The 17,648-nt window shown below is 53.7% G+C and overlaps 1 protein-coding gene across 1 annotated transcript in view; it reads right to left on the reverse strand.

The window, feature by feature from the left end:
* The window catches only part of EPAS1 (endothelial PAS domain protein 1), an 80,944-nt gene that overhangs the window by 14,100 nt on the left and 49,196 nt on the right, over positions 1-17,648 (reverse strand). Inside the window, exons 3-6 of the mRNA XM_008254453.5 lie at positions 12,870-13,021; positions 12,385-12,469; positions 9,271-9,389; positions 8,972-9,177 (exon numbers count right to left, since the gene is read on the reverse strand). Coding sequence (XP_008252675.1) covers positions 8,972-9,177; positions 9,271-9,389; positions 12,385-12,469; positions 12,870-13,021 — 562 coding nt within the window. The remainder of the gene's footprint in view (positions 1-8,971; positions 9,178-9,270; positions 9,390-12,384; positions 12,470-12,869; positions 13,022-17,648) is intronic.

The raw sequence follows: 17,648 nt of genomic DNA on the forward strand, positions 1-17,648 counted from the left end.
CAGGTGTGTCTCCCGTGGCTGCTCCTACCTGCCTGCCTCCCGGCCACCCCACTTCGAAGAAAGAAACAAGAGCAGGAGGTGAGAGAAGCAGCACTGTAGATTCACTGTCATGGAAACGCGACACTCTGATCTGCAGTTGTCAAACGACAGAGCCTGGCTGTCCCCAGCGTGCCTTCCTTCATTCCGACGCAAACGTGGGGAGCACTAGGAGCCGCTTAACCCCCTGGGGACCTCTGCCACGTGCTGGCATCATTGAAACACACGGCGCCCTGCTCAAGAACCATCCGATTTGGCTGCCATCCCCCATCACGGCCGAGTATCGTGGTTCACTGCCTTGCATCACGGGCCCGTCACCGTGAACAGGGGCGTCAGGCGCTCATCGGCCCCGAGTACGTGGCATCCGGGGAGCAACAGCGAGGAGAGGAAGGCAGAGGCAGAAAGCAGAGTGGGGCTGCCCATCTTCCTGCCCCACTAAGTGGGCTCCTTGCGTACGTGTGTCAGGCTACACGGCCCCCGACACTTCCACCCTGCCTCCCCCTACTGAAGTGTCAGTTTTCCCTCGTGCCAGCCACATCAAGAGGGCACTCTGCCTGCCACCTCCCCTGCAGAGCACAGCCTTCCTCTGCCACACCACTGACCACTGACCCCTCTGCAGCCAGCCCCACGCCCCCTGTGCCCACAGCGGGCACACGCATTCTGGGCAGCAGGGCCTTAGGACTCTTCTAGCCTCTTCTCCAAGCACTTCTCCCGGAGCCCTCACCCACGTCTCCCCGTGAAGTCCTTGCAGGCACGCGGAATGTCACCGAGGAATCCTAGGTCCTCAGGCCCTGTGCTCGGGGACCACTGCCTCCAATGGGGGCTTAAATACCCAAGCAGCAGATCAGCCTTGCCCATTCCTGCTCTGTGGAGGAACCTGGCCCCAAGGGCCTCTCTCTGGGAAACAGAGCAATGTCTGGGGCGCACGCAAGCCTCGGCGGGAGCCGTCTTGAGGTGTGACCAGTCTGCCCTCTGCTCTGGTAGGGAGTGTGGCTGGGAGGTAGGCAAAGGAGGCGGGTCCTCGGCCTGGGCGAGAGCCTCAGGTCAAAGCCTTCGTCAAACAAGGGGCAGCTCAACAGGGCTGAGAGGCTTAGGCATCAGCTGATTCAGCCCAGGGGAGATTTCCCCGCGATTCAGCCGCCAGCCTCATGGCCACAGGATTTGTCCCCTCACTGGGCTCTGTGCAGAGGGGTCTGAACTCACAATGGACACGTTCCCTGCATCCTGACCCTGGGGCCAGCCCCCAGTGGCATGCTAGGTGAGGGAGAGAGGGGACAAGAACAAGGAGACGGATGTGCTGGCCATACCCCAGCTTTCCTGCTGGGTCCAGCGCGTTAGCCTGGGGGCTGCTTGCGATGCCCGCATCCCGCATCGGAGTGTTAGTTTGAATCCCTGCTTCTCCCTCCCTAGCACTCCTGCTAAGGCACCTGGGAAAGTGGTGGGAGATGGCCCAAGTGCTTGAGCCCCTGCTATGCAGGTGGGAGACCAGGATGAAGCTCCTGGCTCCGGCCTGGCCCTGTCTGGGCCATGGTGGCTATTTGGGGAGTGAACCAGCAGATAGAAGTCCTCTCGGTCTCCCCCTCTCTTACTCTGCCTTTCAAATAAATAAATAATAATTAAGAAAAAGAAAAGAGAAATGCCTTAGCCTGGGGATCAGCTCTGATCAGAACGTGACCTGATCCCCACCAGCCCTGCTGGCGATGGCTGGCAGTGACAGGTACCCTGGCTTGCCAGGTAAACTGCTTCTCTTCCTGGGCAGGTCTAGACGTTAAATTTCCTTTGCCGATTAGAATCTCTAAATGAAAATGTCCAATGTAAATATTATAATCAGCCTCATAATAAAATGCTTTTTATCTAATTAATGTATCATCCATTCAAAGGCACACAATGGGCTTGTCTTGGAAGTAACAAACAAACCTCCAACTTCAGAACTGCCAGATCTCATCCCAGTCGCAGCCTGCATTTATCTTGTCAACTAAAACAAATATTTAATGTCTGGTTCTTCATGCCTTTAAACAGACCACTGGAACAACTGGGAAACACACATACGCCCGGCACAATTGCAGAACGTCCGCGCTGTCAAACTTCACAAAGCCAGGAGGTCCCATCTGAAGGCTCCTGGTCATTCGCCCCCTGGGCAGGCCTGGAGACGCCAGTGGGGAGGTCAACGAACCAGCACTTGTTTATGCCCAGCCAGGACCAGCCCCCGGAGCCAGGCTATGAAGATGGACTCAGCTGCTCTCTCTCCAGCCGGGGCAGGTCAACTTGCTTTTTCTTTCTAATTAAGGCCCCAACTCCCTCCGTCCCAGAACTAGGAAAAAATCAGTGTGAGGGGGTCACCCATACATTTAAAAGTCAACTCGGGCTGTCCTGTTGGAAAAGGAGAGAGAAATGTAAAAGGACCTAATTTACCAGACTTTAAAAAGCCAAGACAGAGGCTACTCTGTAACAGCAACGTGGAAGAGGCAGCAGACCAAGAATGGAGAACAGAGACACAGAGAGAGGCAGCTACGCAGAAGCCAAGGAACAAAGCAAGCTCACACGCACAGCGCCAGGGGTTGGTGTGAGCCCATGCAAAGGTGCGCACTGCCCTTAGCTCTGGACCTCGGAGTGAGATGGGCCTTCAAAATGCAAAGTGAGAGGCCTGCCTGCACTGCCTGCATCCAATAAGGACAGCGGTTCCAGTCCCGGCTGCTCCACTTCCCGTCCAGCTCCCTGCTAATGCACCTGGGAAAGCAGCAGAGGATGGCCCCAGTGCTTGGCCTCATGCACCCACGTGGGAGACTCAGATGGAGTTCCCTCCCTCATTTTCCGTAACTCTGCCTTTCAAATAAATCAGTCTTAGAAAAATGCAAAATGAGTTGTTCCTGGCTCCTCAACTGCCCTTCCCCCTTACAAACGTGCAGGAGCTCCGTTCACAGCGGATGGCCGAGGCCGAGAGCGAGGAGGACGCTTGCTCCGTGGCCACTGATCAGTGCTGGCCCCTGCAGAGGCACAGGAAACCCAGCTGCAGCCTCAGCCCAGGGGCACAGCAGCCAGGCTTCCTGCCTCGGTGAGCAAGGTCTGGCTGCAGTGGCCACTTCTGTACCTCACACAAATAAAGGATTTGCTAAGTGAACTAATCGCGTAACCAAGACGGCTGGGGAGTATTTAAATGATTTAAGAGGATAAAAGTGTTAAGGGCTTTGGAAACACCTATTTGTTTTCCAAAGAGTGCATTTGCTACTAAAACTTATATGGGAGGCTGCTCTTCCTGCCACCCTCCTGGGAACAGCCTCTCCCAGACAGCACTCACGTCACCTCATTTTGCTTCCATGTGACAAAGCTTGTAAGCAATAGTGCTGCACGCCCTTATCATATACAGATGTTTCACCAACTCAGACTTCAGTGTCTTCTGCTAATTTTAATATGAGGGCACTTCAAAACATTCATGGAAATGGAGTTAAAAGGTGGTAAGTGCATTTTGGTGCCAAAAAAAAAAAAAATTCTGAAATCCATGCACATGAGAAGTTGATGGAAAATGCATACTGTTTAAAAAATAAAACTGTGCATGGGTTTCCAAAGTTTTTGCACTAAAATTATCTTTTAATTCCACTTTTCCACAAACTTTTTGACTCTCCATCATCTATTTTTATCCAGTTAAGCCTGGTGTCTTCCTCAATTCTGAGTATTACAGCTAAGAATTACAGCTATATGAAACCCCCACACGCAGCTGTGCAGTCAATGGGAAGCCGATTTCACATCCTGACGTGTGGCATGTTACAGGGCACCCATGGGCTGATTTTATACCTAGCAAAGTGTCCCTGGCTGGATGTTGAGCAGAGCCTGCACCAAGCGCCACCATAAGCCATGGCTGCCTTTTATCACCCTGACGCCTCCAAGCAGAAAGAGGGAACTTGTCTTGAATTTTTGCAAGAGAGAAGCAGATCATGTAGAGGGAATAATGTTGGAATGGTGAGGCCTATTGAAGCTTGGAACAAACTCCAAAGAGAATCTGTAAACCTCCTTCCTCCCGGAGTTCTTCAGCATTCTACATTAGGCAGGACAACAGGTTAGCACTAAGTCTTATGGACTCAAACTCAGGGAGTGCTGAATTCAGACACTGCAGCCAAGGACAAGGAGGGTACCTAAAGTTCTTCCTAACTCGGGGATCTAAAGAAAAGCACCCTACTCAGTTAAGATGTGAAGAGAAAGGCACACATATACGTCTGCAAGAATAGAATATTCTGACTATATAGGAAATTAAATATATCTAATATATTAATCTGAAAGATCGCCTTGAATTTAAGATGGCATCCATCCCTAAAAAGAATAAAGAGAATCTATTAAATCTATCTCAGTATGCACTGAAACTACACAATCTCTTGCTACCAATTTGCAAAACGCCTTCCAGCTGTGTGTGTGTGTGTGTGTGTGTGTGTGTGTGATTGTGTTTCGCAATCCAGGGGGCTCTCCATGATTTTCTTTATTGGCGTTCTCTTTATGATCCTCAATGTTTCCCTCATTTTTGCTATCTTTGCTCTCCCAACTTCTTTGTACAAAAGGAATTCATCATGAGTTTTATCCATAGAATCTGAAATGCAGGCACCCTGTTACACTGTGATTCCTGATGTCAGGAAACAGGACTGCCTCGGAATTCCTTAATTGTAAAGATTACATGCACCTGTTTGTTTTTAGAAACTCCCACTGTAATTGTGATACCTTTCCCACCTCCAGTGATCCTGCTCCTGGCCACGTAATTTTTATTACTTTTAAGATACAGGAAGACTTGTGAAACTAACAAAGTTCACAGTGGGATTCCCCGAGAGTTACAACCTTGACCGAGTCCTGCTCCAGGTTTTCTCAGTTGCCAGCAGATGGCACCTCTACATGAATTTAAGAGCCACCCCACTTTGAAGTTAAACTACTTGGGAATGTTCTGTGTTGTATTATTCACTGTAGTTTAATTAAGTTGCTTGTGTCACAAACTTTAAACTCCTAGAGATCAGGAATCATCTTTTCTTCTTTGATATGACAGTCTCTGGCACTGGGTTAGATGCTCAATGATTACAGTTGATTGCCTGGTTACTCTCTGTATGCCAAGATACCAGTAACACTTTTGGCTTGAGTCATCGATGAAGATGGCACATCAATAACAGCGATACAGAGGACTCTTTTTTTTTAACCTTTTCATTCAACTGTGTTCCCTTTCAGAGCCATTGATCATATATATATATACACATATACATATATACGTATACATATACATATGGAACGTGCCAATGTGACACTGAAGAAGTCTTGGATTTTGGAGTATTTCAGAATTCGTATTTTCTGATTAGGGATGCTTAACTGGTATCATCTATGCCAATATTCCAAAGGTTAAGAACTTAAATCTGAAACACTTCTGGTCCCAAGCATTTTGGATAGGGAACAGTCACCCTGTATATATAAATGAGACAGATACAGACCTCATTACAGACTTCTAAAGATATTTACCACATGATGTGAGCATCATGAATACAGGATTTAACGTGGTCCTCTGCCTTTTAGTAAAGGGAGGACAGATGCATTTTGAATCTCCTGTACTCCTTCACTCAATTTCCTGTGCTTCCGAATATGTTGTTGTGGGTTCAGCAGATGTTGTGAATCTGTGACTCAGAAGCCGAGTTCCTGCCTCTCTCTGCTTTCTTTCCCCCCATCTCGCTTTTCCACCGGAACCTCTTTTTGGTTTGCCGGGTAATGTCTGCGGCCTCAGTGTACCTGAGGGATGTATCCAGCAGCCTCAGAACTGATTCTGTGGATTCTAATTGCCTTCCCCAGATTAATTTCCATGTCCTTTATGGGAAAACTGCCCCCTTTGTGGGAAACCACAGCCCATGATGTATGGCAGGATTCATTAAACCCAGAGAATTCTTGATTAACATGGAGAACCCTGGCTCCCATGAGCTATCACACGTAGCTGTTGGTTTTTAAAGCAGTTATCTTAGAAGGGTATGAAGAGAATGTGTGTGTGTGTAAATGCTTGTGTGCAGACACAGACACACACACACATACACACACACACACACACACGCTCCCCATGTCAATATAGAGAAGGAAACCAATACAAGCCACCAAAACCAAAACCATCTGAATCTTCATCATAGCAATTGAAAAACAACATCGAGGGATTAAGAACTTAAAATAGTCACTTCATAAACTGTCTAAGCCATGTCTGTGCCCTTGTCAACTAATCTGCTAATCGGTTCAACACGACCTGTGTGTGGCACAGCATTCTCTGTCTTTGAATGCCTCTACTACATCTCCCCAGCAGCCCCGGAGTCAGGGCTGGGGCCATGGCATGAGGTTTCTTCAAAGACTCTGCTGTGAGTACAAAGTGCCCTGCAGAGAAGCCGTCTGTGCCAGCGCTGGGTCACAGAGCCCTGCGTCACAGGTTCCTCTAAGCTCCTACCTACACCTCCTTACCAGTCCTGAACCCAGCCAAGAACCGAGCCTGGTGTCTCTCCCATTTCTGTGTACATTTCCTCTCCAGCCATTTTTAGGTTCCCCAGTTCTGTGTTTTCCCACCTCTTCTTTTATCCAAATCTGAGTGCTTTCAGAAAATCACCTGAAACTCACTCAGTGCAAGATAGTGAAGGACTGAAAACCCGGTGTCACCCTTTCCGGGGGATGCTTCTCCTCCATTTATCAAGACATAGTCACTGAAACCCAGAATTCTCTGGGTTTTCTGCACCCCACCCCCGCCATCTGTTATCCAGGGTGACAGCTATTTTCCAGGATGGCGGGGCTTTCCAGGGCCTGTGGAGTTGCACTCGACTGTGCTTGGCTCCTGGTGCTCTGTCCAGCTTCCCGCACCCACCGCACCGAGGCTGTGACCAGGCTGTGTGGCTACGGTCGCCTGAGCACCCCCTCACCCCCGAGCTGGTGCTACGCCAGCTGCACACTGGGGTTTCCCTGGTTCCCTCAGAAGGCTACTGAGAGGGTGCATAGAACAAAAGCATATTTTTGCCTAGGACATTCATCGGATAACATTAAGCATAACCGGCTTCCTCTGGTGCCTGCCCCGAAGTGTGCTTTCTCTCTCATTACCACCACCACCATGGTGTTCAGCACGAGGGGGCCCTTTTCCTCCCTCTGACCTCAGAGCAGAGAACCACCCGCTACCTCCACCAGCCTTGAGGCCTGGCCCTGTTGTGGTCAGAACTGGGAGGAGGGAATGACTCGTGGCTACTCTGGGCAAAGTTCTGGAATGGTGCCACACGTGGTAGCTCATGCCGCCGGCCAGCAGCAGGTCAGGCTGGAGTCAGAGCCTCTCCCGGAAAGCACGTTGAAAGGTACAAACACGGAGACTCCCAGGAGGCTTCTTGCCATTGCTTCTCTCTTACCTCCTGCCTTGACCTCCCCCAAGAATCCCTGCTAAACCCAAGATCACTGCTGAGGGTATTTTAGTGGCTGGGGCCTGGGAGAAGGGAGGAGAGGTCACCAGCAAGACACTCGGCACCCCACGAAGAACCAGGTGCCCAGGGGATGTCCGCTGGTGAGGAAAGGGAGATGAGCCTGTGGGAGCTGCAAGGAGTCCCCTGCCAGGGTGGGCAGACAAGGTGGGTCCTTGCTAGTGGGCTCTCCTACCTCTCCCAGGCCCAGCCCCCCGAAAGCCTCCAGAAGCGATCGTGGCCCTGGGTTTAGTGGGGGACTGGGCTTTGGGGGGAGCTCCAGGATGGGAGGCTAAGATGAAGCAAAAGCAAGAAGCCTCACGGGTGATGCGGGGTTTGCATTTCCCAAAGTGCCGGCGCAGCCAGTATCCCATCTCCACGGTCAAGATGGGGGCCCTGCACTCTCAGGTCTGAGTCCTAGAAGATGACCGAGCAGTGGCAAGAGTCCTGGGTGAGAGAGAATTGCCCAGGAACTGTGACTCCAGATGCTGTGCAAAGCTGAGCTCAGCCTGCAGCTCTCAGCCCTGAAGGGCTGGGGGGTGCACTCGGCCGCAAGCTGGTGGCATCTAACCCCATGCCCAGTCTACCCAGGCCCGGTCTGTTCTCCTGGCTTCCCCCTTCTCCCCCCCGAACAGGTTGCTGCTCAGCACTTCCTCTGCCTACCTCCTGATCAGTCTCCTCCCCTTCCTCTCTGTGCCCCCTTGCCTCCCACCCCAGAGGCAGCTCAGTGCAGGGGCGGGATAGGAGGTAGGAGCTGCAGTGCAGTTGGAATACCCCTTCCTGTGACAGCCTTGGCCCCTTCCCCACCTGTGCCAGCCCTCAGCCGGCCTTATCCATACAGCTCTACGACCTCTCCCAACGACTGTAACAAAGCACAAATGCGGGTCAGAGCCCACACGGAACATTTAACGCTGGGTTTGAACCTAGGCCACCGGCCCCGGAGACCATGCTCTTGCCACTGTTATGCGGCTTCAAGAAATTCCAGTTGGGTCTGGCATTAGGGGTAAGAGTTTGGCTTAGCTCCCATCATCCAAGAGCCTTCAAAACTAGACTGGACAAGGGCCAGCATGGGGATGCACACAGGAGCTGCACAGGCTGGGAGAAAAGCTCGGCCGGCCATGGACGAGAATAAGGAAAGCCAGGAAGCCTCCTGGCCAGAACCCAGTGCCCCTGGCTGCCCCCGAATCAGAAGTGGGAATCTCTCCGACCTTTGTCTCCCGGGGCAGTAGAGGGCTCTGAAAATGGCCTTAGGAGCCTGATACATACATGGAGAGATCTGCACACATGACAAGGATGACAGGAGAGCCACCCCCAGAACAGCACTGCACACAGGCCCTGCAGCTGTGTCAATGGAAGACTTCAACCAAGTATGGGCTGGGGACCCCTGGGGGGCTCCGATGAAAGAGTGACCCAGGCACCATGACATCTGTGCCCCAGGCTCATCCCTTCAACACAGGCACGAGCACACACACGCATACAGGGCGCCCCGTCCCTGCCCACCGCACACACCCGGACCCCACCTGTCATCGCAGTAGGTGAACTTCATGTCCATGCTATGGCGGCTCAGGAAAGTCTTGCTGTCCAGGGGAATGTCCATGTGGGACGGGTGCTGGATTGGTTCACACATGATGATGAGGCAGGAGAGCAGGGGCTCCTTGTAGCCACAGAGACTGCTGTGGGGAGGGCAGTTGTTGTAGACTTTCACCTGGCCAGTGCAGTGCAAGACCTGAGGACCAGCAACGGAGGGTCAGACGTGCGGCCAAGAGCACTGGGGCTGAGATGGTGCTCTAGGCCCCTCCCTGGCCTGACACCGTCCTACCTTCCAGGTGGCTGACTTGAGGTTGACAGTCCGTCCCCTGTTGGTGACCGTGCACTTCATCCTCATGAAGAAATCCCGCTCTGTGGACATGTCTTTGCTTTTCTTCCCAAAACCAGAGCCTGGATGGGGAAGGGAGCCAGGTGGCCTTAGTTCTACACTTACATTCACAACAGTGGCCCCGCTACAGCTTTCTGGGCAACTTTCTGCTTGTATTCCCCACACTTCTGCTCTGAGCACCTGCAGCCTGCCGGGAACACTGAGGGCCACCTTGGCCTATGGACCACTGGTTTCTCATCTCCAGCCTGTCTTCTCAGCTGGAGGGCGCATGCACTCCTGAGAGGTGGGAGCTGCTCTGCCGTTTGAGTTCCCACTGCACCGAGGTCATGGTCAGTGGCCACTTGGCAGCAGCAAGGAAGCGATTCCCTATTAGCGGCAATCTCAGCAAATCTCTCCCGGGGCAGGCTGGGTTCTGCTGCAAGAACTACTGCAAGGGACAGTAACTGTGAGACCACAGTGAGTGCAGTGAGCGCAGTGCCAGCCGAGTCTCTCGTTCATGTCCAAGTCCTGCCTATACCATCATCCCTGGCCCCCGCCTAGCATCACAGAGCAATCCAGACTCTTGCTTCAGTCACATTCCTCCCTCCAGGCAAAGCCATCAGCTTCCCCACCTACACTTCCAGAAGGCCTTGACTGTTTGATTGACAAATTCCCAAAGAGCTGTGCGTCAAAAGCACTGCGGCCCCCTAGAAACAAACTTACATACCTTTAAGGGAGCCCACTAAGTAACAGCCTGAAAGGTTAACATTTTGTTTTGCAAAGAGAGAAAACCTCTTTGTAAAGAGAGAAAATGGTAAAATCATGTCTCCCCTCCTTACTTAGGTTTCTCTCCACTCTAATATTCACAGGTAGTGCCTGCATATGGTGCTCTGTACCTCCTATCTTGGGGCCGAGTCCTATTACCGGGAACAGCCCAGGGGTTGGGGAGTCGTCTGTGGCTGCTGGCTTGGGGTACTGGTATGGTCTCCTAACTTGTTAACCTCCAGCTTCTCCCGATTCTGACATCAGCGTATTCTTTCTAAATGTAACTCCCACATCTCCCCAGCCCTGCTTAGATACTCCCATTAGCTCCTCGCGGTCTATAGGCTAAAGCTCAAGGCCCTCTGCCTGGCCTTCAAAGCCTTCCACGGTCCGCCTTGTTGCCTTATCTGCCCGCAGGAAACCACAGCGACCCTTTGCCTCCAGGTCCCGAGTCCACCTTCAGGCCAGCACCCTCGGAGACGAGCTGCTGACTCACCACGCCTGAGTGCCCTGACAGAGGGACCGACAGATCTAAAGTTCTCCTCAGATACACAGAGCTCACTGGGCTGTGAATCACGGCACTGGGGCGCTGCAGGGTCCTAGCCCTCGCCTACTCCAATACCGTCAGTTTCCACCAGAGAAGTGAGGTGCTTTGTGCAGGCCTCAAAGTCGAGCTGTGTCTGTGGTCAGCGGCTGCACTGAGACCGAGACCCCCAGGCTAACAGGTTTCTGGACACAAGAAATCAGAGCTTTGGTTTTCTCATGTTTTAAGCACCTGTTGAGGAAGTGATCCAGAAAGTCTGGCAGCCCCTCGCCCACAGAAACAAACACTCTGAACAGCATACACTTTCAGGATATTAAACAGCTCATGGGGATGCTCTCTGGCCTGGGGGGCCCTGGGAGCCAAGTGGGTCCAGGCCCCTGAGCTGGGAGAGCAGAGGGCCTGGTTGGAAGGCTGTTTCTGGTGGTGGAAGGTGAGGCTGCTGTAATACTGCACCTCGCAGGTGCAGACATGGCCTGCAGGTTCACTGTGCAACACGGGAGGTGGTGAGCCACTGACGTGTCTGCTTTTGCAGCAAGTGTGGTAATCCACAGCTAGCCCTTCTGTGCTCTCTAGGCTGGGCAGGCACACACGCCACAGCAGGGACAGATGACAGTCACCGACAGAGGAAGTCCAGGTGTGGCCAGTGACAGACCCTCAGGTCCAAAGGGGACTCTGGGAACCACTGGGCCCCACGCCAGTCTCTCGGTAACATCTCCAGCTGTGTCTTGACTTGAATGTGCCCGGTGACAAGCTGTGGAGCCCCACTGTGACTGCAAAGTGCTTTCTGCTCAGGGCGGACCCTCTCATCTACTGGCAGCTGTGAGACCCTCCCCCAGGTAGGAGCTAGCCTGCCAGACCCTTCAAATCCCTTCTCCATCTCACCTACTTGTCCTAGGCCTCATCCCCAGAGCAGCAGCCTCAGCCCAGGGCCCCCACAGCAGCTGTTCTCTACAGGTGGTCCCAAGCATGCCACTGCCTTTCGTGGTACCCTCCCATGCTGGGTCAGGGTTGCCCTGTAACTTGCTTTAACTAACAAATGGGGCAGAAGTAATGCTATGCCAGTGTCGGGACTGAGTCTTGGGAAGGCCTGGCAGTGTCTACTCTGGGGAGCCCGAGCTGCTGCACAGGAAGTCTGGTCACCCTGAGGACAGTGTGTGCAGGGGCAGAGGCTCTGAGCTTCCACGCAGTGAGGGAGCCACATGGCTGGCCCAGCCCCAGAGCAGATCCCGGGATCCAGCCACTTGCCACAGGCTGCCGATCCAGTCTGGTCCAGCCCCCAGAGGACTGCAGGCCAGCTGACATCACATAGAGCCAAAGATCTGTCCTCAGAACACACAGAAACCTGAATGGGAGGACACTGCTGGTTTTGACCTTACGTGTTGAGTGGTTTGTTCTACAGGAACCAACAGCTTTGACAGCTGCCTGAGCATAGGCGAGTTTACTGGTCTGGGCAGAGATGCCTGGCTCCTAGCTGATGCACCCTCCTGGAGATGGCATCCTAGCCCAAAGGCAGGCCCTGGAGTGAGACCCCAGGCCTCCACGCAGCCTGCAGGAGCTGTTTCTGTGCATGGGACCCTCTCGGCACCTGCGGTGTCATCTCATAGACTGCACACCTACAGCAAAGGGTGAACCTACAGCTCCAGTGTCTTAGCAATGTCAGATTCCCGGGTGTCATAATGGCCATCAGCTGTCTTGCCTACACTTGCAAGCAAAGGGAAAGCAGTGTTCCCCTGCAGATGGGGCAAGAAGGAAGGAGACACGCAGGACTTTACCACTTTTGAGAGTCAGGTTCTCTCTGATCTCCTCGTGGTCACAAGGGTGGGTGAAGTCAAAGATGCTGTGCCCTGTCAGCTCCACCTGTTTTGGAAACAAAGTTAGGCTTTGTCACTGCTGATGCCGCAGCAAGAGACTCCAGATCCGGAGCCAGGGAGGACGCGTCAGGTCCGCTCACAGATCCAGAGATACCCAGAGGGACGACAGACGAGGCAGGGACATGATTCACGGTGGTGGCTTATAGATCCAGCTGGAGCACTGTCCAGCGGCAACCGGGTACACTGCCATGGGCAACGCCAAACCCAGTACCAGGGAGCGGGCAGTGTGGTGCCGAGGCTTGTGGCCTGGAGTCATTGAGGGTCCCGGTGGGCGTGTGCGGGGGCAGGTCGAGGGGATTGTGACCAGCATCTGCCACAAATTCCTAGCCACTCCTCCCGCCACGGAAACACCTTCCCATTGTGAAATACACAGAGGAGGCTGTCACCTGTGTGAGTCCCATGAACTTGCTGATGTTTTCCGACAGGAAGATCATGTCGCCGTCCTGGGTCACCACGGCAATGAAGCCCTCCAAGGCTTTCAGGTACAAGTTATCCATCTGCTGGTCAGCCTCGGCTTCAGACTCATTTTCCGAGCACACTGGAGAGAGAAGGGGTGGACGGCCTGCGTGAATGTGGTGTTAACACAGACATGACTGGCATGGACAGGCACCTGGCAGGGAAGGGTCAAGGGTACTGCGTGGACTTCGCTGGAAATACAGTGCCCACTACGTGGCCAAACCCCAGGCTCTGACTGAGGGCACCTTACGGGGGCTTGGCAGTGTCACTGTAGCAGGAAGATCTTAGCTACTGCTGTACACCTAGCAACACCACTCACTAAGCGTGCTTCATTCCCTTCACAGACCTACAAGACAGGTCCAATTCTTACATTCTACAGGGCAGGAGAGCTGGCAAGCCCTGACACTGAATCCAGAAGCCACGCTCAGCCTCTAACAGGCACTGGAGTCAAACACAGACTCTCCTAGAGCAGCCTCCTATCAGGCTGGGACCTTGGCTAAGGAACTTCCTCTTTGCACGTCGGTTTCCTCATTAGCTAAAGGAAATGGCCATTCCTATCTCTTGGGATTGTGGGGATTAAATAACAACATGAAGTGCTGTAGACGGCACCAACAACTGCCAATTGTCTCTCCCTCTGCCCTCACTAGGTTCACAGCCCAGGCAGGGACCATGCAGGCCCCCGAGAAGGAGAGCGAAATAAAAACCCCAGGGCATCACAGCTGGGTGCCCAGGGTGGGAGGCAGATGGCAAGTGCTTTCAGGGTCAGAGGAGTGGGGTCGCCTCCATGTGACCAGAAACAGCCGTTCTGAAGCCGGGGATGTGAGACGGCTCATGGAAGACGACATCTCTGTGGCAGTGAAAGGAGAAGGGCTCTCCAGCCCTGACAGGGCTGAGCCGGCCCTTGACAGCACATGGGGCCTGAGGGAGGAGATTCCAATTCCCAGCCCAGTGGCCTGCAGGGGCTCAGCCCCCAGGCAAAGGAGCAAGGGCATAGCAGGCAGACGAAAGCCCGGCAATCTGGCGATGGCACGCAGGACGGTCAAAACAGAGGCGGCTGCTGCACCAGGCAGACTGGACAGGGGCAGTGTGGGCAAACCACCACCCAAACCACCCACACTCTGAGAGCCCGGGCCCCTCAAGTACACCTCTGCCATTTGCAGAACGCAGACGCTGCTCACCAGCCAGAAACGCCTCGGGGGCCCAGGCTCTGGGTTTTTATCCCGAGACAACAGGATGCATTTCAGCCCCACTTGTATCCTCCTCCTCCATTACTTGACTCCAAACACACCCTTACTTATAAATATTTATATTTGGCTCTCTGGGGTTTAAACCTCAGTAGCAGTATACCCTGCTTGATTTGCAGCACAAGAGATCAGGAAGTGAGGTGTCCTTTGTAAAAGCCAGCATACACTTTAACTAAAGGGAGTCTAGGGAGAGTAAAACGCAGCCAGCTGTACGGGCCACTCAGCCAGGGCGCATGGACACTGGGCAGTGAGGTGCAGGAGCCTTTTTGCAGGGGCGCTGGTTTATTTCATTCTCCTTTTCCTCAAGCTCTAACTTGAAGCTCTAGGCTATCTGCCATTACTCCCGATGAAGAAAAAAAAAACCCAGGTTAGGAGATGTTCCTACCAAGGGGTTTTGATGGCACTGCTGGGGACCAGGCATCAGAGTACGGACTGGGGTCACAGCTGTGGATCTTTCTGCACAGGCCCTCAAAGCACAGAGCTGTATCGCCGTGGCCACTCTGTTTTGCTAATGTGACATGGCGCAACCAATTGAGGGAAAGTCTTTGCTCTTCATGCCCTGGCCAGGGCAGTCAGCCCTATGCAGGGGAGGACCCTATGGGAACTGCCTTACACCGCACCTGCAGCTGACCCCTGAGAGGGTCTGTCTCAGCTAACTAGTCAGCCGGACTCACGGAGAAATGCCAGTTCAGGTGTGGGTGATGCAGCTGCCAATGTCAATGTCCTACAGTGGCTGTAGAAGAGACAGTGACTCAGCCCAGAGCCTTCTGAATCACCCGGAGGACTGGCTAACCCCAAGACTGCTGGGCCCAGCGGGGTGGCACGATTTGCAGGGCCGAGAGCAAAGGAAAAATTCAGGACCACTTACGGAAAGATCACACCAAACCTGAGGCCTTCTGAGTGTGGACACGGCTGAGACTGCCCAGGCTACACCCCAGGAAGCCAGGCTGTGGAAGGGCCCTCCCCCGAGAGTGTCCCATTCTGGGGGACCCAGGTAGCCCAAGGAATCTGCCTTCTGAGACGCTTGCATTTGACGTAGATGCTGTTGCTCCCAGGAGCACAGGCTGAGACGCCCTGCCTTAACTCAGACTCCCACAAGTGACCCTGACGTTGGCGAAATTAGTCTACTGAAGACTTACTGGGGAGTGGGGAGGAAGAGTTGTGGGCGCCATTTAAACATCACACGCCATCGGTGACCACCTGTCTAGATGAGCAGAGGCAGTCCTGTGGTTTCTGGTCTATCGAGGGGCAATTTTCTATTTCTTTGATCTCAGTGGTAACATTGACTTCAAAATCTGGAGTAGTCCAAAAACAATCCTATTTGGGCTAACTGGGCCCAGAGGAAATAGTTTTGCTGAACACTTCCTGTTTTGAACAGTTCCAGTACAACCAAACTGGTGTCCACCTGTGCCTAGCACACTTGCTTCCAGGAGGTGGCGAAATCTGCTCTACCAGCCCGTCAGCCCACTTCTGAGAGGGAAGGAGAGAGGTCTAGCAGGGAAACCAAGCACCATGGAAGGGAAGTCACAGAGGCTGCAGGACCAGGAAGCCAGCAGCCAGCCCCAGGGACCACGAGACAGCAGCACTACTTGCTCCCACAGCATCTGCTTATCCTCCAGGGAGCTCCTGGGATCCTGGCTTGGCAATCAGGGTGAATGCTGCACAGGCAGGAGGCAGGGCCTCACCAAGGGGCTCCCATCACATCCCGACACATTTCTAATGTGTCATTCACATTGGACTAGCCTTAGGCATACGGGAAAATGCACGTACCCTTTCCATAGTTATCCAGCTTCTACTGCGTGTGCGCCCTGGGCTAGGCACAAAACAACCAGTCCCTGTGGTGATAGTGGTGGTGGGGGGGGGGGGGTGACAAAGACTGCTGGAAGGTTGCATAATAATCAAGAGTTAAACCCCAGGGCCAGTGCTATGGCATAGTGGGTAAAGCTGCTGCCTACAGCGCCGGCATCCCAGATGGAAGCCAGTTCGAGTCCCAGCTACTCCACTTCTGATTCAGCTCCCTGCTCATGTGCTTGGGAAAGCAGTGGAGGATGACCCAAGTGCTTTAAAATATTTTCTGTCCAGCACCGCGACTCACTAGGCTAATCCTCTGCCTGTGGCACCGGCACCCCTGGTTCTAGTCCCAGTCGGGGCGCCAGAGTCTGTCCTTGTTGCTCCTCTTCCAGTCCAGCTCTCTGCTGTGGCCCCGGAAGGCAGTGGAGGATGGCCCAAGTTTTTGGGCCCTGCACCCCCATGGGAGACCAGGAGGAAGCACCTGGCTCCTGGCTTTGGATCGGTGCAGCATGCCGGCCGTAGCAGCCATTTGGGGGGTGAATCAATGGAAAAGGAAGATCTTTCTCTGTCTCTCTCTCTCTCTCTCTCTCTCTCTGTCTAACTCTGCCTGTCAAAAAAATAAATAAATAAAAGAAAAAGAAACAAACCCTGAGTGCAGACTACAGTGAGGAGCCCACAGTGGGGCCTCGGCCAGCTGCTGATGGGGTCACTAAGCTGCCCCAGGGTCTAGGTGTCCAAGGCTCGCTTTATGTGAACCAGTGGCCAGCAGCACTCTGCTAAGACGGAATACGCCCCGCGTGGAGAGTCCAGGATTCTTCAATGCTCAAAATAGGCCTGGTAAACAGCCTTTGATGACTTTCCACGTCCAGGATATGCGCCGGCCGAGGCTTCGGAGCACTTTTTCCGGAGTATCGCTCATTTCCTTTAGGCAGCACCACCCATGTGGGGCGGGAGGGCATGGGCACAGGAGCTGGGCATCTGGGGTGAGCAGGCAGGCAGGGCAGACGCCTCCCGACTGGGTCCCTGAGACCAGGTGGCTGCCTCCCAGTTCATCCCAGCATGGACCTTTGTCCTCTCTCTTTCCTACTCTGCGAAGTTCAGGGCTGCTCCGGCTCTGCTCAAAGCCTTCCTGGCTCAGCTGTGCCAGGCGGACACTGCTTCGCTATCGTTCTCAACACCATCCCTTTAAGTCCCACCATCAGCAGGCTTGGGCCATGCTCCCACTTTCTGCAGAAGGAGCTGGACCCCATCTGAGTTAGCTGGGCTCCCAGGAAGCCCTGCAGGTCCCCTTTCCGAGATCACTGTGCAATCTCTGATCCTAGCCCCTCTCCCTGTGCCTAGGTCCCAGCACAGGGCTGGGCCAGGGAAACCCTGTCAATGCCCAGGCTTCTGGTTTAATGAAGGGAACAACCTGACCAAGGTCAGCACCTCCAAGGCAGCGGCTGCTCGCTGCCCCTGATGGCCTCGCATCAATCAGCTTGTTGGCCTCTTTCCAAACAGGAGAGAAAGGCCTTGGTTTGGAGGGGTTGGGGGAGGGGCTGGGACAAACAGGGGTGTGTGTGTGTGAAACCCCAGGAGAAGAATCTGGAAGCAGGGGCCCTAAGAGGGCGCCAGAAACCACACGTGCCCCGGCCGCCTCCCTCTCGGCGCCCCGCCTTTGCTGCCCAGCAAGGT

The sequence above is a fragment of the Oryctolagus cuniculus genome, chromosome 2, assembly GCF_051225735.1.
Source record: "Oryctolagus cuniculus isolate XC-2025 breed Fujian yellow rabbit chromosome 2, ASM5122573v1, whole genome shotgun sequence".
Lineage (NCBI taxonomy): Eukaryota > Metazoa > Chordata > Mammalia > Lagomorpha > Leporidae > Oryctolagus > Oryctolagus cuniculus.